The sequence below is a fragment of the Halichondria panicea genome, chromosome 2 (genome assembly GCF_963675165.1).
Source record: "Halichondria panicea chromosome 2, odHalPani1.1, whole genome shotgun sequence".
NCBI classification, from domain to species: Eukaryota; Metazoa; Porifera; class Demospongiae; order Suberitida; family Halichondriidae; genus Halichondria; species Halichondria panicea.
Genome location: NC_087378.1, coordinates 2,752,934 through 2,778,177, shown reverse-complemented (window position 1 = coordinate 2,778,177; position 25,244 = coordinate 2,752,934). Strand labels below are relative to the sequence as shown.

General features: G+C 40.9%; 6 protein-coding genes, 2 long non-coding RNA genes and 2 other non-coding genes across 11 annotated transcripts; 5 read left to right on the top strand and 5 right to left on the bottom strand.

Moving 5' to 3' along the window:
- Positions 1–410: 410 nt before the first annotated feature.
- LOC135331968 (uncharacterized) lies at positions 411–1,354 on the bottom strand. Its single transcript, XR_010393084.1, has 2 exons — positions 755–1,354; positions 411–691 (listed from the first exon to the last, which is right to left on the bottom strand). It is a non-coding gene; the product is annotated as an uncharacterized LOC135331968 (long non-coding RNA).
- Positions 1,355–2,077: 723 nt separating this feature from the next.
- Positions 2,078–4,158, bottom strand: LOC135331970 (uncharacterized). The gene is made up of 5 exons (XR_010393086.1): positions 3,430–4,158; positions 3,100–3,168; positions 2,673–3,049; positions 2,446–2,531; positions 2,078–2,334 (listed from the first exon to the last, which is right to left on the bottom strand). It is a non-coding gene; the product is annotated as an uncharacterized LOC135331970 (long non-coding RNA).
- Positions 4,159–4,197: 39 nt separating this feature from the next.
- LOC135331896 (aspartyl/asparaginyl beta-hydroxylase-like) lies at positions 4,198–9,576 on the top strand. The gene is made up of 5 exons (XM_064527178.1): positions 4,198–4,393; positions 7,313–8,301; positions 8,427–8,596; positions 8,816–9,133; positions 9,309–9,576. The coding sequence occupies exons 1-5, from the start codon at positions 4,297–4,299 to the stop codon at positions 9,457–9,459; spliced, it is 1,725 nt and encodes a 574-aa protein (XP_064383248.1). The 5' UTR covers positions 4,198–4,296; the 3' UTR covers positions 9,460–9,576.
- Positions 9,577–9,767: 191 nt separating this feature from the next.
- LOC135331894 (kelch-like protein 3) lies at positions 9,768–11,963 on the bottom strand. Its single transcript, XM_064527177.1, has 3 exons — positions 11,803–11,963; positions 10,583–11,754; positions 9,768–10,462 (listed from the first exon to the last, which is right to left on the bottom strand). The coding sequence occupies exons 2-3, from the start codon at positions 11,739–11,741 to the stop codon at positions 9,894–9,896; spliced, it is 1,728 nt and encodes a 575-aa protein (XP_064383247.1). The 5' UTR covers positions 11,742–11,754; positions 11,803–11,963; the 3' UTR covers positions 9,768–9,893.
- Positions 11,964–11,997: 34 nt separating this feature from the next.
- LOC135331943 (GATA zinc finger domain-containing protein 1-like) lies at positions 11,998–14,095 on the top strand. The gene is made up of 3 exons (XM_064527249.1): positions 11,998–12,646; positions 12,820–12,997; positions 13,877–14,095. Exons 1-3 carry the CDS (start codon positions 12,047–12,049, stop codon positions 14,005–14,007), a joined length of 909 nt encoding a protein of 302 aa, XP_064383319.1. The 5' UTR covers positions 11,998–12,046; the 3' UTR covers positions 14,008–14,095.
- Positions 14,096–14,499: 404 nt separating this feature from the next.
- On the bottom strand, positions 14,500–15,415 carry LOC135331944 (S-formylglutathione hydrolase-like). The gene has a single exon (XM_064527250.1). It carries the CDS (start codon positions 15,413–15,415, stop codon positions 14,561–14,563), a length of 855 nt encoding a protein of 284 aa, XP_064383320.1. The 3' UTR covers positions 14,500–14,560.
- A 49-nt stretch (positions 15,416–15,464) lies between these two features.
- LOC135331940 (large ribosomal subunit protein uL10-like) lies at positions 15,465–20,753 on the top strand. 2 transcript variants are annotated; one of them, XM_064527246.1, is made up of 8 exons: positions 15,467–15,606; positions 15,653–15,750; positions 16,873–17,136; positions 17,197–17,452; positions 17,573–17,649; positions 18,150–18,236; positions 18,282–18,335; positions 18,530–18,752. In XM_064527246.1, the coding sequence occupies exons 2-8, from the start codon at positions 15,697–15,699 to the stop codon at positions 18,683–18,685; spliced, it is 948 nt and encodes a 315-aa protein (XP_064383316.1). In that variant the 5' UTR covers positions 15,467–15,606; positions 15,653–15,696; the 3' UTR covers positions 18,686–18,752. The 2 variants fall into 2 exon arrangements, with proteins under 2 accessions (XP_064383317.1, XP_064383316.1); XM_064527247.1 differs by lacking the exons at positions 17,573–17,649; positions 18,150–18,236; positions 18,282–18,335; positions 18,530–18,752 and adding exons at positions 19,930–20,006; positions 20,219–20,256; positions 20,558–20,753 and having other exon boundaries at positions 15,465–15,606.
- On the top strand, positions 17,689–17,767 carry LOC135332547 (small nucleolar RNA U83). The gene has a single exon (XR_010393397.1). It is a non-coding gene; the product is annotated as a small nucleolar RNA U83 (small nucleolar RNA).
- Positions 19,068–19,148, top strand: LOC135332548 (small nucleolar RNA U83). Its single transcript, XR_010393398.1, has one exon. It is a non-coding gene; the product is annotated as a small nucleolar RNA U83 (small nucleolar RNA).
- A 682-nt stretch (positions 20,754–21,435) lies between the features above and the next one.
- Positions 21,436–25,184, bottom strand: LOC135331935 (probable enoyl-CoA hydratase). The gene is made up of 4 exons (XM_064527239.1): positions 24,717–25,184; positions 24,384–24,528; positions 22,478–22,594; positions 21,436–21,898 (listed from the first exon to the last, which is right to left on the bottom strand). Exons 1-4 carry the CDS (start codon positions 25,182–25,184, stop codon positions 21,618–21,620), a joined length of 1,011 nt encoding a protein of 336 aa, XP_064383309.1. The 3' UTR covers positions 21,436–21,617.
- Positions 25,185–25,244: the final 60 nt, after the last annotated feature.

Genomic DNA, 25,244 nt, shown 5'->3' with positions numbered 1-25,244 from the left:
ATTTTTGTCCACTTTGGCGCTCCATAAAGGATTGGCAACGGTAGAAAATTTGAAGCTATCCGTGACACGCTACGTCATTGGAATGCATCACTTTGCCTCTACTTTTGTTGCCTCCAAACTATGGCAATAAAAATAACAGAGAGAACAAGTCATTATTAACTCTGAAAGAAGTCGTTGATGACAGATGCAAGTTGACATCCCAAGAATCTGCCTCATGTTAAATACTGAGAGGGATTCTCAAAGTCAACAAGAAAGAGAGAAGCTCAGAAACAACACTTTAATACTTAGACAATACTGCTTGTGTTCATGTCCATTCTCACATTTGATACAAGCTCTGGGCTTGTATGCACAAGAACTAGATAACATAGATAGACTGATAGTACTGTAGCCATTATCAATATTCTCTGTAACATGTTCTGTACGACATTTTATTAATACCAAATTTTAATAAATTATCAACATTTCACAAGTCATAAATTATAAAGTTAAACTGCCATAATAAGCTGCATAATGAACTGCTACTGCTGCTACTGCATGAGGTAGAGCTGGTGCTATACGTCTTTTGCATGTAACAAAGTCTTTCATTTCGTTTTTTAATATGTAGCCCAAAATAGTCAATCAACTCTTCCTTCTTCAGCTTCATAAATTTCTTCCAGCATACTGATAGTACGATGAAGATCTAATAGTATGACTGTGTATGTGGGGAGGGGGGGGGGGGCATATGAATGAGTTAGTAAAACACTGTGGCACTGACCTGGAGCTTTCTATCCCAGTTCTGTTTCTTACTATATAAGCCGATAATCAGGCCTTACACCTCCAGTCATATTTTCTGCAACTGACAAAAATTTAAAGCACAAAACCTGTGCCAGTTGATGGACCTGACATTGATAAACACTCTCATGAAGTCAGTATAATTTTAAAAGCATGTGTGTTTCTTAAAAAGGGAGCATAAAACGTCAGATGAAATAAGCCATACTCAACACTACAACACATTCTAAATGGTATGAATAGGCGATTTTTGCCTTTCAGTAGATCAACCTACATACATACAACCAGGAAAACTTGAAGAATAGTAATATGAATGAGTACTGTTTCTTAAAATTGTAGTTTTTCTGTAGTAAAAAGTCTTTGTTTCTTTAGTTTTACAAACTGGCAAGATAATCTAACTCTAAATAAAGCACAACATCAGTGTAACACCATGAGAGGTCATGAGGCACTAAAGGAAGACCACAACAGACTTTTTCTGCTTTTCGCGGGCATTCTGGCAGGAAAACAGGCGAGTCACGAATGGTTTCATTACAAAACTGCAGAAACACATGTAAAATGATCACGTGAACCACTTCCGTTGCCAATCCTTCCCTCCAGGTTAACCTTCAGTATTTAATAAAGCTTAGAAATTGCACAACAGTGCTAGTGATACTATCCTCGACTCCAGCCCCTTGAGAATAGTGGTGCTGAATACAATGTTACTTTATCATCGAAGTTTTCACCTGAGTTGTGTTGATCCAGAGTACGAGTCGCGTATTGCCTTCGCACCGTATCGAAGTATTTTGACCTGAAGTTTGCACAATGTTGACCCTAAGACCCCATTTTATTAATGAGAACAGTTCTTTCCTAGTAACAATTTCTAGTTCAGTAAATACACAAATTATATAGTTACAGTTATGTACACATAATTATGTTTTATTACGTAGAAATTGTAATGCATCATTCTACCTTTGATACAGCGAATTTATTGAAAAAAATGCTCAAAATATTTTTTGCATTATTAATTTTGCTGCATTTGCAAACTCAAAGAATGGGTAACGATCAACCAATTGACACTCCGTAAGCAAACGTGCTCTTCTGAAAAGGTGAGAACATTATTTTGCAAATCCACGAATTAAACTGTAGCTCTAGAGCTCTACATCTATTTTCATTAATTCTTGTGTTATATATTGCAGAGGCAAGTTAGTGAGGTCATGTGCTACCTTCATTTCATTATTTACAACCTTCGAATTGCATCACATGATGATCATTTCCGTTTAAAGGTACCTTTCAGCCTGTGTTTGTTTTTGTTGCGCGATTTCTGGTTAAATTCTGATGAGAAGCAATTTGTTATGGCCTAATGAAAGAAAACAACAATGTCAGGAGTTCATTCCTGATGATACGTACAGTGATAAATAAGATAAACGATAGCTATGTGGGTGGGAATACAGGATATAATTATGGTTCGAAAAAAACGATCTATATTTACGACGTCTCTTAGCAGGGACTGTGGTTGTAGATTGTTCTTTTGCTACTCGTTTTCTGCCCTTAGTTGTTACAGCAACAGCACTTGTTTTCATCCTGTGTCTAGGGGAGGTTTTGTCAAGAAAAACTACAAGATGTGCCCAGGAGCTAATTACAGATACAAGCATTAATGCTGCCACAAATACATACATTACCCCACACATGATAGGATACGAGTCAATTTCCACCTCCAATCTCAACAGCACCAGCTCGGTGGAACACAATGGCACACCTGTCACAACTTGGCACTATGGTGGGACCTGGAGTGTGGGCAGAGAGACATACATGTAAGTAATATCAATGACTCCAAACAAAACAGGTTAGTAAAAATAGCATGTACGCAGCTACTAAAGCTATCAGGAAAACAATTGATAACATATATCTCCACATAGTACCCTTACTTGACAAGAGAGAAGTTAAACAGTCTCTCAGAGCTTCTGTCTTTGATGATAAGGTTCAGCTGGTAGGAATTATCCCGCCAACGCACTCTCGGACAACCAGTTGCTGCTCACAATGAGACAGCCACGAGACAGACAACACAAGAACTTGACGGTGCGTCGAACCTTGTCCATGATGAGGTGTGTGCACCGGTAGACAGAGTCAACCATTTCCCCTCCCAAATCGTGTACGCTCCTCTGTCCATCCTCGTCAATAAGACCAGTGAACATGACACGAGGTATCTCAGTGGCCTGAGGCTCATCATCCTCCCCACCCTCACTCTCTCCACCACCATCACGAGCCTCACTAGGGTCACACACAGTGCTCCCTTCACTCTCCTCTGAAAATTAGACAAAGTGTAGCCACTGAGATCTCACAGACGAGCCTCACCTTTTGCTTCGTCATTTGTTGCTTCCTCTGCCCCAAGGTCTTGCGTCTCCTCCTCATCCCCCTCTGTCTCTGGCTCGGGTATGAGATAATGGCAAGTGAGATTGGCAAAGGTCAGCTCTACGCCATGAGTCAGCTCATAGTAGATGTTGTAAATATATTGTGCTAATGTGCTAATACAATTATTGTGTAGGTGATACTACATATAATATTATTATATTAAAAAATCGGTGGTAGGTTTGTGGTGATTAATGTCCATTTTTAAGACCCAGGACGCGAAAAATTAGGAATAAGAAGTAATCCCATGCTTTGTAATTGTAGCGCTGAACTCACCTAAACGGCTTTTTATGGTGGCCGATAGGGGTCACCCGCCTCCGCCCTCCTATGCCGCGCGCGGTAAAGGTCGCCGCCTTTTCTACCCGCGAAGTTTGGAGTAGTAAGTGAAACTAAACCCTGGATCCTAAAGCAAGATAATAAAACAAATAATTATGGAAAGTGTCCTAATGACGTTTTATTGGATACTACATGTATAGATTTCCATCATGATGTCGAATGATCAGTGGTTTTTGATGCTATCCAATCCAGTAGGATGGGGTAAGATGGATGAACAATCCAGTGTAGGACGTGGTAGGATGTATGAGAGAGTACGATAAGGTAGGATGGCTGAACAATCCAGTGTAGGACGAAGAAGTTTGTGGTAGGATGGGGTCCGATAAGGTAGGATGTGGTTGTGGTAAGATGTACGACAAGGTAGAACAATCCAGTGTTGAACAAAAAAGGTTGTGGTAGGACGGGGGAGCAGAAGGTACTATACTAGGTAGGATGGTCCATACAGTATCACTATGATAGGGTACCTAGCCTATGGCTAAACAATCCAGTGTGGTATGTAGGACGAGGTGGGATAAGGAATTTATGCACTATCTACGTACGTACACGTAAAAAATTATTGTACTCATGAGATCAATTTTGCTTTCATAATGATGTACCAGTACATGTACACATGTGTCTCCAGAAGCAAGTACATTTTTTTATCAACAAGGCTCTCGCGGGCCGCGCCATACTCCGTCCATCTGGCTTGCTCTATGCCTATGGGTGTGCCCAAAAAAATGTCACGCCTACTAATCAAGGTCAGGAAGTGTACCTGCACAGGTGTTCACTGTAGAAGAGAAACGTCTAGTCCAGGGCTCCTCAGTATCTACAATGGCTACACAGAGAACAGGAAAAGGAGAGCAATCTAATGAATGCTCAATTCAGGAGATAAAACGATCAACACAAACTTCCCAGAGTGAAGTAAAGCGTGAGTAAAAACATGTAAAAAGTAATATTTACCTACAAATGGCCATAATTATGGGTGAAAGTCCAATGGTGTTTTACAATTTTTGTTTTCGTAATTATGGTGCTTTAACTTTAACTCAGATGATTACAGCAGAGATTTAATATGGAAGTGCGTAGCCCATCTGTGTTAAAATGTTTTCCCTGCCTTCGTCACATGAAAATTGACCTACCGTATATGCTTGATCAGGAGCCGCGGCTACAAAATGTTTAATTTTGCTGGAAGAGGAAGCTACAATTCAAGAGAGGCCACTGTTCAAGAATGGCGTTTATTAGCTCCAGGTAATTCAACAACCTTTAGTTTGCCATCAAAAGTTCTTTTCACTTGCATAAACTTGAACTCTGCCATGATAAAGTCTTTGTGAAGCACTACCAAGCTGCTACCTGTACCTAGTAGCTACGTACATGTATCTAGCTACTAGTATTAATAATTTTTTTGGCTGCCACGTGCAGATGCTAGAGTTAAAGTTCACTGAGGCTACTATTTGAGAGCGGCTACTAAATGTTTCATTTTGCTAGCAAGGGAGGCTACTATTTGAGTGCGGCCTTTATACAAGAACGGCCTCTGATCGAGCATATATACGGTATGTCTTATAGATAATAGTTGATAAGATCAACGTGGGAAGTACATGGGAAAAGTGCCTTGGAGGAGGTATACTATGGAGCCCTCAAGCACTTGTAGTACCCTCGCTTCGCTCAGGATACTAAAGCAGTGCCTTTGGGCTTCTTCAAAACAGTGTCTAAGTATTACGTATTACTTAACAGCCAAAAAGGATCAAGTTGGGCTACTACCTTATTACTAGAATTTTTAAATTGAATATTGCGAGTGTTGATCACTTTCCAAAAATAAAATCACAAACTGACTTTCCAGAATGCAATACCATACAATCTGGTTAATAAGCAGGGTGCCATACAGGATTTTGAAGTAGAGGGGGAAATGTAGCCAGAAAATGTTGCTAAAAAAGGTCAACTGTTATTTCAATACCCAGCTATGGACACTCAGCAGGGTGTCATACAAAGGGGTGGGAGTCCTGGGATTCCCCCCCTGGAAATATGAAAATTAATGATGTCATACCAAATTTCACAGAAGTAATTATAGATCTACATGTATAATATTATAGCTCTAATGATTATTCTACGTGTATCAGTCAAATCAGTTGAGAAAAAGCCTCTTACATACATCAGGAGTGCATACCCATTTTGATCTAGTACATGGTGCAGTTCCCCCAAATTTTCAAAGGCGTGCGGCCGTTGTCATTTCCCCCCCTGGCTAAACATCCTGTATGAAACCCTGCGAGTCAGTCATGTACAACTAGCTAGTACTTGAATGCACATTTTAGGGGGGAGGGGGGATTGGAGCTAGGGGGGATATCCCCTTCCCCCTTCCCCCTCCCCCCTAAAATTTAATCAACTATAATAGGCACATACCGGTTAGCAGGCCAAGAACTTCGATAGAAGGCGCATGGTTCTCTGCACAGTTCTCTGCGCAACAACTAGTCTCTTACAGATGTGAAGTCTCCTTCACTAGTTGTGTTACTGCTATAGACCTCTTGCAGACAACAATCGAGCCAGCTAATGGAGAAGTGCACATGCATGCGTCATTGAAACGTCATGGGCGTAGTTAATCTATATAAGCGCATCCGGATAATAGGCGCATAGAGGTCTGTTCTTTCTTTGATAGGTGCGCACCATGTTGATAGGTTATTAACCGGTAGTGTAGCAAATGTCTAATTTTCTACTGATTTGGCTTGTTCGCTAAGGTTTTTTTCACCAGCAAGATAGTAATACGGTAGCTTTCATTCGTGTTTCAGTAGCTGTTAGAGGAGCTCTTCGTTGAAAGAGTCTTCAGTGAAATCAGACAGAGTAACAGAACTTCAGAACAAGTCAACCAAGTTTAGCTTCTTTGCTGACTCTGCGATCCTAGCACCAGCTAGCTGTACTTTAAGGTTTGTTTGTCTGTTTGTGATATCTGAGTCCTACTCACCTTGCTACCATATCCTGCATTTACAGCATGGATAGCCTCTGGACAACAAGTTATTTTAATAGTGGCAAATTTCGATCATAAAGCTTTGTTGTCGCATTAAAGCGAGCAAAAGTTACTAATTACAGCGCCAGGTTCATAAAATAATTTTATTTCCTCCAATTTTTGAGTGCTAAGTAAATTCTGGAATTATTTATTGTGGCAAAAGAATTATAGCGCGGCCTTTTAATCGAGGATATAATTATGTACCATTGATCTATGATAGCCTCAAACAGCTAACTAGAGTACTATACGAACTAGAGTACTATACGTTCTATTGCTAAGCTCCACTCTAATATAAACACTAAACTTGTTTTTTCTTATTTGTGCGCTTATGGAAAATCATAATTAATTTTTTGTGGTGCTGTAATTAGATGAACTTTCAAGTTGGCTTGCATGATTGGCTAGCTACACGCGGTCTTTCTTTGAAGTACGTATTTAATATTTGCCCAGGAACTTCTTTAGCCCCAGAACATCCAAGAGCCATAATCTAAGACTCCAGGTTTCTTTGCTGTGATCCTAGTCCACAGTGCAGTCTGTCTCATGCACCACTAAAACTCAGTTATCTCAAAAGTTTGAGCGTTTCTCTAGTCGCCTTCCTGTTACTTACTGCCAAACTAGCTTCCATGATCATACATACTACTGCATAATATTCCTTTGGTTTCTATAGATCTATAATTAACAGCCGAGCTAGGGTTAGGCACTTCAGTACTCAAGTTGCTAACAGTACTGTGTGGGCGTAGGCGCAACACAGATGGGCAGAACTGCACTGAGTCCACGCATGCGTTTCCAATACCTCCTCCATTGTCTGATTACAGTACTGACAGTAGTTATGCACATTTAACATTTTTTTTATTCCCACAGAGGAACGTCTGGAGCGAAAACGACAAGTTCTTTCTGATCAGAAAAATCGATATTACACCTTCCGTTGGATTGTCATAGCACTTCTTTTAATTATTGCAGCATTTGGTCTTTTTTACTATTTCAACTATTATCTCACTGATGTCTCTACTCCACCCACTTCAACTGCTAAAGTGACTAAGGTAAACTCTGCTGATAAAAAGTCTGATAAGAAGGCTACCAGTGGAAAAACTTCAAAAAAGTCTTCAAAACCTCAAAACCAGTCGCCTAAGAAAAGTACAACAAATAATCCAAAAAAATCGACTAAGCCCACTGAAAAAAAACAGAAGAAGCCCCGCCTGCTTCAGAAACCATTTTCTCCAGCTGATCCCGACAAGCCTTATCTGATAGAGATTCTCCATGCAGACAATCTTCTTGAAGCTAATGAATACACTTTAGCTCTGCAGTCTTTTAATGACATACTAAAGAAGTTCCCTCAAAGCCCCCGCAGTTTATATGGAAAAGCTGTTACTTTGTCGAAAATGGCCGAGGAGAAAAAGAGCAATAAACTTATGGATACAGCACTAGAATTCTATAAGAAAATAGGTCTAGAGACCTTCATTGGTGAGGTTGATTTTCGTGTGGCTGCTTTAGTGGAGCTAGCGGACAGAGCGTACGAGAGAGGAAAAGCAGCACTTTCTATCAAAGCACTCGAGAAGTTGGTCTCGTTGAAAGAAGACAATCTATTGTTTTCTAATCGTCTTGGTCTTGGCTATATTGCTGATGGTAAACTCAAGAAGGCTAAAACACATTTTAAGAATCACTTGGAGAACTTCACAGATGATCATTTCGCCAGTGCTCAGTTAGGGTACGTGTTGTACAGCGAGAAACGCTATGAGCAGGCCCTCCCTTTGCTTCTAGATGGTATCAGGAACGATGAAGGAGTGAAAGTTAATCCTAAATTCTACCTCTATGCTGGCGAGTCCCTCACCAAACTAAATCGCTCCGATGAGGTATGAATAAGAAAAACAGCTATATACTGTTGGTTCACTGTACAATTTAATTTTATAACTCACTGCAATAAAATGTCCAGCGTTTGACTCATGCTATGCACACACACACACACACGCGCACACAGTCATATATCTTGTATAGCGAAGCAGTGAATCTGAAACTCTTTCCTTCTATCTGGCAACGCCCTTTATTCAGTCAGCCCAATCTCCGTGCTTCAGGCTGGTGGGACATCAATGACACTGGCTATAAACATGACATTCAGAGGGTGGAAAAAGCTCTAGAGACAATAAAGGAGTGAGTAGCTCAACCAATAATTTTATCCAACCAGAAACTAGTATGGTGCAGTTACTATCACAATTAAGCACTCTAAGTTTACTCAGTGTCAACTTTTAAATGGAATGGGAGATTGTATATGCTTACTCATGAACCAAAATGAATGTGCTTTATAATGATATCCTCTCCCGTTATCTTTATTATTCACATGCTATGAGACTGACATTTTTCTGTACACAGAGAGGCCAAGTCAGTGTTTGACTATCTATCATTCTCCTTCTCTTCTGACGGGTCCACTCACTCCCCTCGATATAACCTCTTCCTGAACAGCAAAAAGAATTCAAAAAACTGCCAAAAAACGTCTAAGACCTGTGCCCTAATTGAGTCCTTTCCAGAAGCTGCTCACTGTCGTCGTGGAAGTGTTAAATTCACGTTCATTCCTCCAAAGTCGCACATTTCATCGTTTGTGGGGCTAACAAATACTAAGCTACAGATTCTTGTCGCACTCAATGTCGGAGATGAGGAAGGTGTGATAATGAGAGTAGCCGAGGAGAAAAAGTGAGCCATTATTCAATGTAGCTGCTATGTAGCCTGTAGAGGTATACCCATAGCAAGGCATGCTGCGTAGCCATTATTATTTAAACCGCTCAAGCATTAAGAGTTTCCCCATAATTCTGGCTGGACACCTAGTGGTGTTTTCATTATTTGCTTGAAATTAAATGTTCTCTTCCAGGGTTATGAAGTCAGGTCAGATACTAGTTTTGGACGAGTCATTTGAACAGGAGATTTGGAACCCTGGTTCTGAGGCAGCACTGTTCCTTTTGATTGATGTGTGGCATCCTGACCTGAGTGACCTACAAATGAGGCAGCTGGGACCAATATAATAATGTCTCTGGGGACCATAATTATAGTGACAATTTTAGTTTTGCAGTTGTTCTTTAAAATGTACATTTGTATACATGACTGTATGTGTTTGATAATAATGTAAACTCTGATTATGATCATACAGCATTTTGAAAAGAATACACACAGATTATATCCCATTGACCCACTCTACAGTACCACGCCCGTTCTTTTTTGCTGTTGCAAATAGGCATCAATATCGATTTTTGGTAAAGATAATTTCATTAAGTTTTGCATAACCAGACGTCCTCAAGGCAAAAAAATGGCTGTCTGGATCCAGTTCATGTTGCTGTGTTTATTATGTTCTTTTTAAAGTCACCTTTCATACAAACCTTTTCATACAGACAAAAAAATTAATACAGAATGTGTTTATCATAATAATAGCTAAGTGAATGAAAAAACAAGACACAGAAAATCACAGCACAGCAGTTCCACATCCTGCTCTAAACTCACACATGTCGGCCACACTCTTCCATTTCTTCTCCACCTTGTCGAATCGCTCGACAGTCTTTAAGCGATACTGGCCATCATAGCCACCCGTTACATAGATATCCCCCTTAAACATACACGCAGAGGGCCAGGCACGAGGGTGTGTTAGAGACTGAAAAGCTTCCCAGGTGTTAGTTTTTGGATCGTATCGCTCAACCACATCATAATAGGCTTGTCTGTGTCTGTCCCGACCTCCTATAGCATAGATGTGGTTCTCGTAGACAACAGTTGCCACTCCAGAGCGAGCATGATGCATATTAGCAACAAGCCGCCATGTGTTATCATTGGGATCGTAGCATTCGACAGTGGAATGATGGATGGCACGGTCTTGACCTCCAATCACGTACAGCTTTCCATTTATTCCACAGGCACCAGCGCCAGACCGAGCAATCTGCATGTCGGGAATGGTGATCCAGACTTTTTGGCGAGGGTCATAGCACTCGACAGATTTGTAGCACAGCGAAGTAGTCTCCCCCCCAACAGCATAGATTTTGTCTGGATAAGAAAGCAAACAAATAGATCATTATTTAGTGTACCACAAGTGAACCAACTTAGAATTCGCATATTGAAGAAAGTACAGAGTGTTAAAACGGTGTACGACCCAGTGTCACTTACTGTTGAGGACTGCTACAGCTGTGAATGATCGTTGCAACTTCATGCTCGGTGCTGCCACCCATGCATTGTGAATTGGATCAAAATATTCGACAGATGTTAGATACAGAGTACCTTCATGAGCAAACTTCGTCTCACATTCACCTCCCACAGCATATAGTTTCCCATCTACAGCACCAGCTGCAACAGCCGTTCGAACTTGCTTCATTGGGGGAAGCTCTTCCCAGCGATCTTCTTCGGCAATGTACCGCTCGCAGGAAGACAGACATCGCTGGCAGTTGCGACCGCCTATCGTGTAGATGGTTTTAACTGGAGTGCGTGTCTTCTTGGGGAGTGTGTCGTTGTTCAGACCCATTAAATAGCCCTTGATGTATGCATGGCATGCCTGGCTCTGCTTGAAGAGAGGCTCTTGTTGGAAAGCGTCTGTCCAAAAATTCTTGGGAATCAGTGGAATTCGGATCAAATCCAACAGCTCAAACGCATTTTGTGTTCGTTGCTCAACATCGTGATTTACCCAACTCAAAAATGCTCTAAACACTTGTACCTCGGTGTCGACATGAAGATGATCGTTTTCGAGGATTTCTTTGAGGACCACATGTGGGAGTTGAAGAAACTCGTCGTTCTGTATGACTTCAATGAATTTCATGACTGTGAAACGATTGGCTTGTCTGAGTAACTTTGGGCAGGAATGCAGGTCAGCAAATTGTTTTATCCCCAGGCAATTTGTCACATCCATGTGGTCACCAAGGAAAGAGCAGCAAGCCTCTTTCAACTCTTTAAGTTGTAGGATACCAGCAGCAGGGAGTAAGTCTTGCACATTGTCAGTGGTGATCATAACTTCCCCAGTGTAGGCATAGTCAATAAGGAAATCCATTGCTCTTGCTTCAATTCCTCGTAGTTCGATTTCTTCTTGTGAACTCTCTTTCATTCCACACGTAAACATGGCTCGAAGGTAAGGACTAGCACTAGCCAAGATTACTCGATGGGCAAGAAATGTTTGGGATCCGATTCGAAATGTTATGTCACAGAGTTGCTTGTCTTTACGAAGTTGGTTCATAACCGTAAATGAATCATTGCAGTGATCTTTCATTTGGAAAAGCCTTGAATCACACAGCCCTGAAGGTTGTGGCCTACTCACAAGATCCTGCTGATGACTAGCCATTGTTTGCCAATCCCTGTAATCAAATTAGTTTAATAGTAGTGTGTTTCTTTTCACAGCTTACTTTGGCTTTAATCCCTAGAAAATGAGGTGGTGTTCTTATTCTTGGATCTAGTCCCGTTAAAGGAGCAATAGAAGACTGTCTTTGTCACTTTGTTGACATAAAGCGTCTCTTTGAATTCACAATTGGTAAATATCGCTTTGTTGATGCTCTTTAAATCTTTGGTAAAGATCATCCAAAAGAACTTTTGGCAATCACAAATTAATACGGCGACTATTACCTGCTTTATAGTCCAATTCTTGTTGAGATGTCACAACGCAGCCCAACTTGTGTGAAATGTAAGGCAACATCTAGTCTGATGTGGCACAAGACTACAAACGGCTCTTTGATGTGCTTAGACTGTCAGACTGTTGAGAAAAAAACTAACTCAAATTCGTCATCTCCTCAGAGCACTAGAAGTACTACTAGCAGTGCAAGTGGCCAATATGACCCTACACCATCCCAGAATGAGAAGACAGATGCTTTATCCCAGTCTCCTGGTCCCACTACTAGAAGGTCTACTCGGTCAAGAGAGAGAGCCAATAAAGCCAAACCACAATCCATCCCACAAGATAATCCTCCTATCGTTGTGGAGACAAACGTATCAGTGTGTACAGCTAGTAATTCTCTACCATCCACCCCAAATAATAGCAAAGATTCTATCAAGGAGAACAAAAGTGAAAAGCCTGTTAAAGATAATGAGTTAGTGGGAGTACAACCTGTACCGGTACCCGCTACTGCTTTTAGGGATCACCACATCAGCCAGTGGGAGAGAAGCCGGCGCAGCTTATCTCTGAAACTGTATCAGCCTGTTAGATCTCCTGTGGCTCAGCCTGAGGTAGTCACCAGCGACTCTATTAATCACAATGTAAGTACGTACATGTTTACTCCTAGTGTGTGTTGAGTAGACCTTGTGTTTCCTCCTTAGGGAAATAGCCTTTTAGACAGAGGTGCAAAATTGAAAATAGATTGACGTGTTAATTGTGTGTGTTGTTGTAGATAGGCTGTGTGGGTATTCAACCTTGTATATATTTTCCACAGGGTACACAATACGAAGTTGGTGACATAGTATCTGTGCTGGATGAGGATGGTGGTGTGTATTATGCACTTCTCCGAGGGTTTCTTCAAGACCACCATGCTGAGCGGTATGTCGTTATCACTTGGCTCTTACCAACGCACCCTCATCCTTCACACTTTGACCCTACCAGATTCATATTAGGTGAGTGCAGTGTGCTGGTGATTTATACTATGAAAACCCTTTAAAGCGAACACCTTGGGTACAGCTTTTCGACAGAGGTGCCCTTGTTGAGAGTAGATAAGAGTAAGAGTGTTGCCTGCTCCTGCGTCATCACTTGATAGTAATCAGCTAATTAGCAACACTTTCCAGAAACCATACATGCTGATTGTGCAGTTCCTGTACACAGAGGAGGTGGACATGCATCATCATTCATATGACATTCCTAAAGTTTTTTCTTATGTTACCATAGATACTGAACAACAGTAAAAAAGTTACTGCTATGTCCGACTGTACTGAGCCTGACTAGCTGTACCTGTTTCCTGGTTGGAGCAGGATTATAGGGTAGAGTAATGTTCAGCGGTGCTGTATTCAGCTTGCATTGTACCGGCTGGCAGGAATCTAGTAAACACTCTATGCACTGATAACTCGTCAGAATGAAGAGGATATTTGATGATATTTGGATGTCGGGGTAACTATACACCAAAAGAGCCAGGAAGCCCAAAATATTCAGCTAGCTAGAACTTTACTCATAGTCAAGAATGTGAGCCAGCTCAACAAAAATTTGTTGCACGTGATCGCGTCCAACCTCCTCTGCATTGTACAGACAGTGCTACTAACGACAGACCACAATTTATTCAAGAACACTTAACAATTTACTCAACAATTGAATAGTGATGACAGTGATGCTGCACATTAAGGCAATTGCGGACGGTTCCACGTTTACTACAGCAGTTCAACACTCTTACTCTTATATATCTACTCTTGCTTATACACAAACTGTTTATTGGTACCTGTAATAATACAGTTTACGGGTGGCGTGGGGTTTCACTGTTACAGTATGTTGTTTGTCTGCATCTGCAGGCCCGGAAGAAGACGTTCCTATGTCCCTCGATGTTGTGGAATTTGTCTGTCATTCTCCTCAATCAAAGAACTTTCAAGCTAGTTACTTTCATAACATTGAACTAGCATCGCTATGGGAAACAGCTAATTAGGTAGACTAATCACGTCTCAAATTGGCTCTTAATCATGAATCACAATCAATTTCTTCTGGTGTTGAATACAGTATATGTTACAGATAAATTTGGCAGCAAATGAGGCAATTGAGAACAATTATTTTGTTCAATTTGATGACTATGACAGTACTCTCGGTATGATTGATCTCGTGAGATATACTGGGACTGATATTTATTTTTAATTTTGACGTTCCTCACCTAGCAGGCAGGCTAGCTTGATTCGCCAAATTTACCCACCCGTAAATAAGAGAAGGAGCGGCTGACTATGGTGATCACGTTTCTTATTTATGGGCTCCTGGCGATAAATTATGCTGCATACATGTACTTTATATCATGCATTTGCTACATTCATGTAAATGTTTGTACAATGCTTGTACGTAACTTTAGCCTCGATCCCAGGCCCTTTGGTAGCAGCCTGGTAAATAGCTAATTGTTATAAAATTATGCACCACATTCTTTGTTTTGCTACAATTCTGAATATGAAATAATCAAATAATCAAAAGATCTTGACATCACTCAGTCCCAAAAAACTTTAAGCATTCAAAACTTGAGCATGCTGTTTAATGTGTTCTTCCATAAATGAGGCTATAAAGTAGTAGCTATGGTCGTACCCTTCCTGCATGCGGAGAACCACAGGCATGCTTACTTTACGACAAGCCTCCACAAAGTTCTCAGGGAGAAGTTGCCCTTGTGTCAAAAACTTGTCTTCTTTGCCTTGATCGATCAAAATGTAAGGGAAAGGTGGTCCGTTGTAATTTCCAACTAACTCAGTAGCATCCCAATTCTTCCAAGAATCTCGATCACCACCAAGATATCCACCAAACGCTTTTTGTCCCCAAGGACAGTTGATAGGATTACAGATTGGAGCAAAGGCAGAGACAGACACGTATCTTCCTGGATTCTTGAGAGCACAGACCAGAGCACCATGTCCACCCATGCTATGACCAAATATTGACTGCTTGTCCGGGAGAGCAGGGAAATTAGCTTGAACAAGTGCTGGTAACTCTTTCGTGACATACGAATACATGTTGTAGTTAGTCTTCCATTTTTCTTCCGTAGAATCGACGTAAAACCCTGCTCCAGTTCCGAAATCCCACGAATCGTCTTCACCTTCTATTCCACAGCCCCTAGGACTAGTATCGGGAGCTACAATCATCAAACCATACTCTTCAGCACACCTCTGAGCACCAGCTTTAGTGACAAAATTTTGTTCAGTGCATGTCAATCCAGATAGCCAATACAAAACTGGTACTTTAGCTTCATCAGCTTTTGAGGGAATGAATACTGCAAACTTCATCTTGCACTTGAGAACGTCACTAGCATGCTCAAACACTTTTTGATAGCCTCCAAAGAATTTTACACTCGATATCAGGGTTAGGACTGCCATTTTTTGACTGACTTTCAAGGAGCTGCTGGCTGCTGGGTGTGTTTACGTTTAGGTACAGCCCAGTAATTGTCCCGAAATACACGTGTACATTCATAACGCATGCGCACATTTTCTGTAACCCCAAAAGCACGTGGTGAATTTCATATCTCTTGTGGAACTCTTCAGTCCAATCTCCTTCCACTAGCTACTTTGTAAGTTTCTTTATGTCATTGTTCTTCTTATTATTCCCCTTCCTAGAGTTCTTTAAACCCAAAGAGGGCAATCCGTGACTCATAATTAGGATGGTCAGGGAAGACAAACAAACGTGGAAGTCCAACTATGTTGTAAAGCTTTTGGTAAGGCCCATTAATTGTGTTCACCTGCTATGTATGTAAAAATATAAAACCTTATCTTCCATCACCAAAATACTGGCCAACTGATTTTATTAGGTTTTTTAACTAATCGTATAGTAGCCTCGAGACCAGCCGTTTGTTGTCTGAAAGAACGCCTGGTCAATTAAGTTCCAATATACAACTCGCCTAGCTGAGTCAGCGTTTTACAGCATTATAATGATATTCATGGGTAATACACCTTGTGCGGGCAATTATCAGTCCAAGAAATTCCTGGACCAAGTTGTACATTGGAACTTGACCAGGCGTTCTTTCAGACAACTAACGGCTGGTCGAGGCTAATCGTATAGTGGGTACCAGATAATGTCGAGAAAGTTTTCCACATTATTTTTAAGCATGTACTGCAAACATTCGTAACCACTACCGTATTCACCCGAATTACCGGGACACTCTATTCTAAGGGACACTTCGGACTTACGTAATTTTTTTCATTCTATATTAAGGAACAACAGGAAATGTAAATATTTTTAGACGTCCCAATCTTATTAGAACGAAAAAGAGCATGTTAGCTCGATAGAGACTCAAAACTCTTAGAAACTCTCTGGCACCGTAATATGTCACTGACGGTTGAAGACACCTTTGTAGATGCACACAGCTTCTAAACTGCACGAAAGACATTTTAGCTGCAGAGCTAGCCTCGGCCTGGAATCGAGGCCGTGTACGTACCTTAAATGGGGAAATATTCGTTCTAATTACTACGGGACACCCTAATACAAGGGACACTTCGACTTTAACGTAATTTTTCTTGCTCTATTCCAAGGGACACTACAAGCCGTAATTATTTTTTTGTGTCCCAGTAATTCGGGTAAATACGGTAATATTAATATTGCATACATGCATGCATACGCCAAAAGGCTGATAGTCCAAAAAATTTAGTCCTCAAAATTCTGTCGTTCCGTGAAAGTTTATACCCTTGCTATACACACCTTTGTGGTATACAGGCAGTGGTTAAGTTAATTCATAATAATACCTAGAAAAAAATTCTTTTTTTCTCCTAAAAATGTACGCGTTATAAGAAAGTAGTAATTGAATAACAACACCTTCATGTGCTCATGTTGACTTCCCCAGGGTCTATTTAACGAGTATTCGAGGGTACTCCTAGTCAATGTGGACAATGTGGGCTCCAAACAGATGCAGCAGATTCGTATTTCTCTCCGTGGGAAAGCTATTATTCTCATGGGCAAGAATACCACCATCAGGAAGGCAATGCGAGGGAGTCTAGACCAGAACCCCCAGCTGGAGAAGCTTTTGCCATACATTAAGGGCAATGTCGGTTTTGTTTTCACCAACGATGACCTACAAGATATCAGAGAAATTATCCTTTCTAACCAAGTGAGTTTATTTAATGTGCTAACTTCTTATAATTATTTTATCACCTATTGTTAATTATAGGTGGGTGCTCCAGCCAAGGCAGGTGCCCTTGCTCCTATAGACGTGTTCATTCCTGCCAGCAACACAGGTCTTGGTCCAGAGAAAACATCTTTCTTCCAGGCTCTCTCCATTGCTACCAAGATCTCCAGGGGCACGATTGAGATTATGAGCGAGGTGCATCTGGTTAAGTTTGAGGAGAAGGTGGGAGCTTCGGAGGCAGCTCTGCTTCAGATGTTGAAAATCTTCCCATTCAGTTATGGCCTCAAGATTGTTCAAGGTAACCACACACACACACACACCCTTGTGTGCAATGTAAAATTGGCACAGTATCAACACAAAATTCCCCTTTTTACCAATGATGGATGCCTGCACCCAATATATCTTCCCCTCCATACAGTGTTCGAGGGTGGCTCGGTGTTCCCTCCCAGTATTTTAGACATCAAAGAGGAGGATCTCATTCAGCTGTTTTTTGTGGTAAGTTAGACGTAGTTACATGTAGGTTGATGTACTGGTGGCTTGTGATGAAAGACTGGATGTTATGCACTGAACACACTGTGTTGATCATATCCATTACTGCCTTCCTTCTGAAGCTTACGATGTGCCTATAATAGCGTTTAAGAGCCTGGAATTTTTGTTGCTTTTTGAACGTCCTCTAACTACTTCTGTATAGCTTTCGCAGTAAAATTGTGCTGAGCTGACATACCCTTTTACATTGAGTAAAATCAATGCGTTTTTGCAGCCTCTGCATTCTGCAATGCATGCACTATTATTCTAAAGAAAAGAAGTTTGTGAAATATTGAAGAGCTACATAATGGGTTTTGTCCCAGAGAGTGTTTGTCAACTGTCAATGAGCTAGCTGGTCTTGAAGATACCTACTAAAAGCAATCAAGATTCCAGGCTCTTAAACGAATAGGACTATTAGTGTGTACACATGTCATGTCACCCAAATACATTTACTTTTTCCCTTTGCACAGGGTGTTTCCAGGGTGGCAGCTGTTTCCCTCCAGATTGGCTACCCCACTGTGGCCTCTGTTCCCCACTCTATTGTCAATGGCTTTAAGGTATGTATTAATGCAAGTATTGATTAACTCAATCCTCCTTTTCAGAATCTCTTGGCTATTGCTGTTGCTACTGACATTACCTTCAAAGAGGCTGAACAGGTAACATATTGTTATAACATAATTGTACACACCCATAATTATGTATATGGCCTATGATTATACCGAGTACACTTTACCTGACTCTAGTTGATGAGCACCATTCTCTTACCTACAATGAGGCAATTACCGATTCAGTTGTAGAACAATGTGCCCTTTTAAAACCACTTCTTTATCCTGTTGTATTGTTTTGTTAGGCTAAAGCATTTGTGGCCGATCCGAGTGCTTTTGCTGCCTTAGCACCAGTTGCTGCTGTGGCCGAAGAGAAGGGAGTAGACAAGGCAGCTGCTAAGGAGCCTGAGCCAGAGTCTGACGCATCTGACGATGACATGGGATTTGGACTATTTGATTAGTTTTAACACACTAACTGATTTTGTGGTGATATTTTGCCAAGTGACTTACAAGTTTGGTTTAAAGTTATTGTCATGTGAGTAGTATTGCATGCACTTACCAAAAAACACATTTGCATGCAATGCAATGAAATTGCTAGAATATGCCAGGGAAAGCACCAAGTGTGGAAACAAACATGCAAGAAAGAGCCGTATGTCAATCTGTTACAACATCCTTCTAACGCTACCGTTAGTACTTAATTTTTAATTTTGTTCATCTTTTCCCCTATACAGTGCTTGAGAGTGGCTTGGTGTTCCCTCCCAGTATTCTGGACGTCAAAGAGGAGAATCTCAATCAGCAGTTTTTGGCGGTATGTTAGTAGCTAGACATCGTTGATGTACTGGTGGCTTGTGATGAAAGACTGGATGTTACATGCACTGAACACACTGTGTTGATCACATCCATTACTGCCTTCCTTCTGAAGCTTATGTTAAATGTGTGTCTGTAATTAATTAATGTGTATACGTGTCAAGTTACGTAATTACGTTTGCTTTTATGTGTTGCAGGATGGCAGCTGTTTCCCTCCAGGTTGGATACCCTACTGTGGCGTCTGTTCCTACTCTATTGTCATATTACATCATACAATGGTATGATGTATCGTATAATTATGTGCAGTGATTACCTCAATGCGCTACATGTATTGTTGCTACAGATGCCTTACCCAGAATTATGCATCTGGCCTATGATTATACTGAGTACGCTCTCTCTGATTCTAGCTGATGAGCACCATTCTCTTACCTACTATGAGGCAGATATTTACCCTACCCAGTTGTAAAACAATTTGCCCCTCTAAAAACCATTTCTTTATCCTGTTTTATTGTTTTGTAGGCTAAAGCATTTGTGGCCAATCCAAGTGCTTTTGCTGCTGTAGTCGAAGAGAAAGGAGCAGACAAGGCAGCTGCTAAGGAGCCTGAGCCAGAATTGTTGACGATGACATGGGATTTGAACTATTGAATCCAGTGAACTTGTGATATTTTGCCCAAGTGACGACTAGTTATTGTGTGAGTAGTATATATTAATGATGTGTATTGCAGGCAATTAATTTCTCTACAACATAATTATTTGCAATGGGAAAATTACTTGCTGTAGAATTTGCCAGGGAAAGCACCAAAAAGTGCAAGAAAAAGCTGTACTTCAGTCTGTTACTACATCGTTTGAATATGCAACCATTAATACTTAATTTCAATTCCCCCTCCCCCCCATACAGTGTTCGAGGGTGGCTCGGTGTTCCCTCCCAGTATTCTGGACGTCAAAGAGGAGGATCTCATTCAGCAGTTTTTGGTGGTATGTTAGTTGCTAGACGTAGTTACATGTAGGTTGATGTACTGGTGGCTTGTGATGAAAGACTGGATGTTACATGTACTGAACACACTGTGTTGATCACATCCATTCTGCCTTCCTTCTGAAGCTTATAATGCGCCTATAATTGATGTGTAGACATTCTGTCAAGTCACGCAATAACATTTGCTTTTTCTGTTTCCGGTGTTTCCCTCCAGATTGGATACCCCATTTTGTGGCCTGTTCCGATTTTAAGGTATGCTTATATATGCGTGCATGCAAGTACTTAACTCTAGAATCTCCTATAATAATAACATATTATTGTTGCTACTGATGCCTCACCTTCAAAAGCCTTTACAAGTATCAGGTTGCTATAACGTATTTATTGTACACATCCATGCATATCTGGCCTATGATTATACTGAGTACGCTCTCTCTGATTCTAGTTGATGAGCACCATTCTCTTACCTACTATGAGGCAAATAATTACAACACTCAGCTGTAGAACAACATGCTCCTCCAAAACAACTTCTTTATTCGGTTTTATCGTTTTGTAGGCTAAAGCATTTGCGCATGGCTGATCCGAGTGGCTCTCGCTGTTGTAGCCGAAGAGAAGGGAATAGACAAGGCAGTAATCTCACAAATCTGACAATGACATGAGCTTTGGACTGACCCAACTGATTTTATTTTGTATATTTTGCCGTGTTACATAAAAACTGTTTTTAGTAATTGCATGCTTTGCACAGAAACCTCCACATTTATCATGTGTGCATGGTAAATACGTAGCAACTGTTAATTATGTAGACTAATAAGTAGGCCGGGCGGATCCAGCCACATTGCTCATTTAGCCAAGTGTAGGTTGAGCTAGTTTTTGTGAGTGCTTGGGGGGGTTGCAACCCCTGAAACCCACCCCCTAGATCCGGGCCTGATAAGGCCAACTGTTTGTCACTATATACCGTATAGCGCGAAATTTTCGAGGCACTTATATTTCGTGGATTAGCCTCTAAAAGCTATTTCGTTGCACAATGTTTGCGGAATGACTGCTTACCGGAAGCCACGCCTTTAAATCTATGCATGTTATAGCAGGTAATTCAATTTTCATGAACTTAATTTTCGTGTAGGATTCTAACCCACGAAATCCGCAAAAATTAAGCCCCTCGAAAATTTCGCGCTATACGGTATAAACAGCAACCAAAGAGTGCATGATACAACATTTGGCTTAATGTTCATTGAAAGCACAGTGAAGTCTCTCAATAGCTAGGTCGGGGGGAGAGGAGTATTATAGGCATGGAGCAGCTTATGAAATGTACAAGTTGGCTGTTGAGTACCATAATTATAGTGCTTTATTTTCAAGGAACAAAAATTTTTCAGATACATGTATATAGTTGGTTTCATTTTAGGCTCAAATGACCACACCCCTACTGTAGAAACAATATCAAAAGTAAAAAAGATGTTCAATGTCAACCCCGAAATGTTGGTGGCTTGAAAAAAGCGCTGAGAAAAATAAGAAAGTTTGTTGAACAATGTTCCAGGGCCTAGTAATGAAGTGATTGATAATCCAAAGTTCAATACCTAGTGAGCAAGTGCACACACACATTTGAATTGTTTATGCAAAGTCTAGTCAAATTTTCCTTTTCTTCCCACTCCACTGGCAAACTTTTGTGCACCATACACTGACTCTTTTTCAATGACGCTAACGCCATTAGAGTACTCAAAAGAAAGTCCTTCCTTCAACCAGTTTTTGTTTTTGTCTGAGGAGTCTTTGGTCTTGTACATTGAGTGATATGCAGAATTACGATCCGCTCTCATACATGCTTGTGGGAATGCTGCAATTTGATTGGCCAGAACCAATGCTTCATTCAGAGCATTTCCTCGAGGCACAACTCTATTTACCAATCCTGCATGAAACAACGATCATGATTGGTCATTGTTATAGTATGACCTTGAATTGGGTAATTGTACAGCACTAAAAACATCAACACTAACCCTAGCCTCGTTCCCGGCCGACTTTTCTCTAATTGAACGCCAAGTCGTATTTTCCCCCTTCCTGTCTATTAGAAAAAAATCAGCCTGGGACCGAGGCAGCGAGACTACCACACTAACCCTTAACCCTAAAAATAACACTAGCACTAGGCAATATTGTGGGTGAGCGTACATTACCGCTGTTTATTGATGAAAGAAGTTGTTCATTCATATCAGGAGCCCCTGTTCGTATTATATACATGGTAGGTAATTTTCAATTTCGAGGTTCTACGAATAGGTAAATTTCGTGTATGGATAGCAATGGTTTGGTTTTTTTTTTAGTGGACTGGTGTATTGAAACAGACATGTATTTTTTGCGGTTGAACATTTCGCGGCTTGGGTTGAAATGCACAAAATGTTTAAATCTAGAAAATTGCCTGCTATACGATATTAGAATCACCACATAGTTATGGGGAGATACAATTATGCTGAGACTCAGAGCTAACGGTACGTACCCATGGCAAGTGCTTCCTGTGCCAATACTGGCCTGCCTGTGAGTATCATATCCAGAGCTCTAGATAGACCAATGAGTGCTGGAAGGCGAACTGTTCCACCATCGATCAGTGGTACACCTATAGCACAACGAATATAATTATGTGCATGTCAAATTAAGTAAGCCGGATTTATTTGAAAACATAAATTGCACATCCATAGTTAGCCTCGATCCCAGGCCGAGTTTTCGCTTTTATAACGGTTAGGCCTAGTTGTTCGCCTAGTTGTTCGCCTAACCGTTATAAAAGCGAAAACTCGGCCTGGGATCGAGGCTAATCCATAGTGTGATAGACTGCTATTTTCCCGTACAGTCAGCTAGTCGACTCTGGTCACCCTTGAGACAATGCAGCTTGGCCGGAATAGCGAGGTGGCTGTATTTCAGAAAATAGCCGCAGCTAAATAGCGGTCTCTACCTCGAATCTAATGACTAATTTGCGGTTCTGTCTCAAAGACAATGAATCATTAATGTCTCTATTTAATTTTGATCTGCCAAACCATACCCAAAACGTCATATTCAATCGTAATAAATGTATAAAATCACACTAAAAATCTAGTTTAGGGCAGCCAGAACACGGAGTAGCGAATGGTTGTATTTCAGGGCGAATTTGTGCAATAAAGATCAAGTTAGCAATCCGTACCAAACAAAACGACCAAGTATATCAATGTGATCGTACTACAGAGAGCTGGATTAGCGAAAATCGTCTACAGTATAATTATAGTGCTATAGAATTCATGCGTGACACCAAGGGCATATGAAGAGAAGAGGGCATGCAACTACAATCTATCGTATTATAAATGGGCGGGGTCTTATGTCTAAAAATAGCATTGCACGTGCACTGTTTTTGTGCGTGCACAGTGAAGATAATATGGAAATTTTAATACAGAGAAAGTAGCTATATATTGTAGCTAAGCTAACATACTGTAGATGATTGTAGCTCTCTATACTATATAGTTAGTAGTAAATGATGCTAACAATGCTCAGTGAAACTAGAAAGTGAGTAGCATAGTCGTACTAGAGCAACGAGGCAGAAACCACAAACTTTGAGTTGTTGCTGCAAATCCTTTGTTTCTTTGACTCCTGTCTTGACGTAGCAGGTATAGCAATCATAGTGTTAAACTACTATGACTCATAAACTAACAGGAGATGTTATACAAGAGAGATAAACGAGCTAATGGAAGAAAGTAGATAAAAAGTGCCGACTCAGCGGTTTGGAGTTTTTACACAGACATAAGCTCACGTGAATCTTAATGAATTGTGACCAACCTCCTCTAGTGGGCGGTTGGCTATAGCATATCCTGCTGACTCATCAATAATATGACGTATACACAGTATACATTGAGTTGCATGCCCTCTTCTCTTCATACTAACTACCTTAAGGTGACGGGTAGTCATTTCAGATTTTTTACATACAGTACATAGCGCGGACATAATTTACAAATTGCATACTTTTGTGTCACACAATTATTTAGAGGCCTGTACATTTAAATCACAGCGTTTAATTAATAATCGCAAAAAATAAATATCGCACGTTTCTTAATTCTTAAAATTGGCCAAAATTATTTTTATAGCACTACGGTATATATATATATATATAAATACAGTGGAACCTCCGTTAACAACCACCTCCGAATAAAGGCCAGCTGCTATATAACGGCCAGGTCCCAAATGAACAGTTCATGTACACTCTCAACAAGGCCACCTCTGTATAAAGGCCAAAATATTGTTCCCCAAAGGTGTCCGTTTATAGAGGGGTTCCACTGTATAACCCGACTCTATAATTATACGTGATCTTCATAATATTATAGAGGTCGATCACTCATCATATAAAAAGAGCTAACAACGCATTTTACATTAGTCCTACGTCTCACCAAATCGTCTGCAGAACACTCCGAATGTTGCGTCCTCTTCTGCTACCCTCATGTCACACAAGAGAGCCAACTCCAGACCTCCAGCTACAGCAAAACCACTAACTGCCGCTATCACTGGTTTGTTCAGCATCAGTCGGGAGGGACCCTGATGGACAAATTGGTAATTGTCAGACCACATCCACAGATTCAGGCCTACTAACTGTCAATTATATATAATTATAACAGTAGTCTAGTGAGCATAAAAGATATTGCATGCGTAACTTTTTGGCCGGGGGGGTTAAAAAGAAAAGGAAAGCCATTGCTAAGGAGGAGGCTAATAAATGATGCTGTTACCATGGGTCCAACATCAGTCTCGGCAGCACAGTCCTGTAAGAACTCGTTTATATCCATGCCACCGTTTTTCGTACTGGCACTCGCGAGCTCTTTCAAGTCATAGCCAGCACAGAACGTTCCTCCTTTCCCATACAAAACAGCCACATCTGAGCTATCGTCTTCATCAAAGAGACGAAATGCACTATAAAGCTCCTTCGCCGTCTGACGATTGACTGCATTTCGTTGCCTGGGGCGATTCAGACCAATTACCCTCACCCTGTTAACGTCCATCACCTCAATGTTCCTGAACCCACTGGATGAGGTGCTCTGCTGCCCTTCTGTGGAGGAGATGCTTCTGATCACTCCATGCCTCAGGCCGAGTGAAAATATCAGCTCATAGCATACAGAGCTTGAGAAGAGCCATGATTTATGGGCGACAGCAGGAACCCGGAGAATCATACTCATCTTTAAATTAGCAACATGCGGCATATTTTCGAAGCGCTGACATTAATTTTAAATTCACAAGATCTACATGCTTACAGAAAATCA

What these genes read in the sequence shown, in the direction of transcription:
- LOC135331944 (XM_064527250.1), bottom strand. Translation starts at nt 15,415, where the DNA reads ATGGCAGTCCTAACCCTGATATCGAGTGTAAAATTCTTTGGAGGCTAT.
- LOC135331935 (XM_064527239.1), bottom strand. Translation starts at nt 25,184, where the DNA reads ATGCCGCATGTTGCTAATTTAAAGATGAGTATGATTCTCCGGGTTCCT. An exon ending in AGACTGATGTTGGACCCATG is followed by an intron (nt 24,529 to 24,716) that starts GTAACAGCATCA and finishes TTTGTCCATCAG; the next exon opens with GGTCCCTCCCGACTGATGCT. An exon ending in ACAGGAAGCACTTGCCATGG is followed by an intron (nt 21,899 to 22,477) that starts GTACGTACCGTT and finishes TGTTTCATGCAG; the next exon opens with GATTGGTAAATAGAGTTGTG.
- LOC135331940 (XM_064527246.1), top strand. Translation starts at nt 15,697, where the DNA reads ATGGTCAGGGAAGACAAACAAACGTGGAAGTCCAACTATGTTGTAAAG. An exon ending in AAATTATCCTTTCTAACCAA is followed by an intron (nt 17,137 to 17,196) that starts GTGAGTTTATTT and finishes TGTTAATTATAG; the next exon opens with GTGGGTGCTCCAGCCAAGGC. An exon ending in CTATTGTCAATGGCTTTAAG is followed by an intron (nt 18,237 to 18,281) that starts GTATGTATTAAT and finishes CCTCCTTTTCAG; the next exon opens with AATCTCTTGGCTATTGCTGT.
- LOC135331896 (XM_064527178.1), top strand. Translation starts at nt 4,297, where the DNA reads ATGGCTACACAGAGAACAGGAAAAGGAGAGCAATCTAATGAATGCTCA. An exon ending in AACTAAATCGCTCCGATGAG is followed by an intron (nt 8,302 to 8,426) that starts GTATGAATAAGA and finishes ACGCGCACACAG; the next exon opens with TCATATATCTTGTATAGCGA. An exon ending in AGAGTAGCCGAGGAGAAAAA is followed by an intron (nt 9,134 to 9,308) that starts GTGAGCCATTAT and finishes GTTCTCTTCCAG; the next exon opens with GGTTATGAAGTCAGGTCAGA.
- LOC135331894 (XM_064527177.1), bottom strand. Translation starts at nt 11,741, where the DNA reads ATGGCTAGTCATCAGCAGGATCTTGTGAGTAGGCCACAACCTTCAGGG. An exon ending in AGCTGTAGCAGTCCTCAACA is followed by an intron (nt 10,463 to 10,582) that starts GTAAGTGACACT and finishes TTTCTTATCCAG; the next exon opens with ACAAAATCTATGCTGTTGGG.
- LOC135331943 (XM_064527249.1), top strand. Translation starts at nt 12,047, where the DNA reads ATGTCACAACGCAGCCCAACTTGTGTGAAATGTAAGGCAACATCTAGT. An exon ending in GCGACTCTATTAATCACAAT is followed by an intron (nt 12,647 to 12,819) that starts GTAAGTACGTAC and finishes TATTTTCCACAG; the next exon opens with GGTACACAATACGAAGTTGG. An exon ending in CCCTACCAGATTCATATTAG is followed by an intron (nt 12,998 to 13,876) that starts GTGAGTGCAGTG and finishes CTGCATCTGCAG; the next exon opens with GCCCGGAAGAAGACGTTCCT.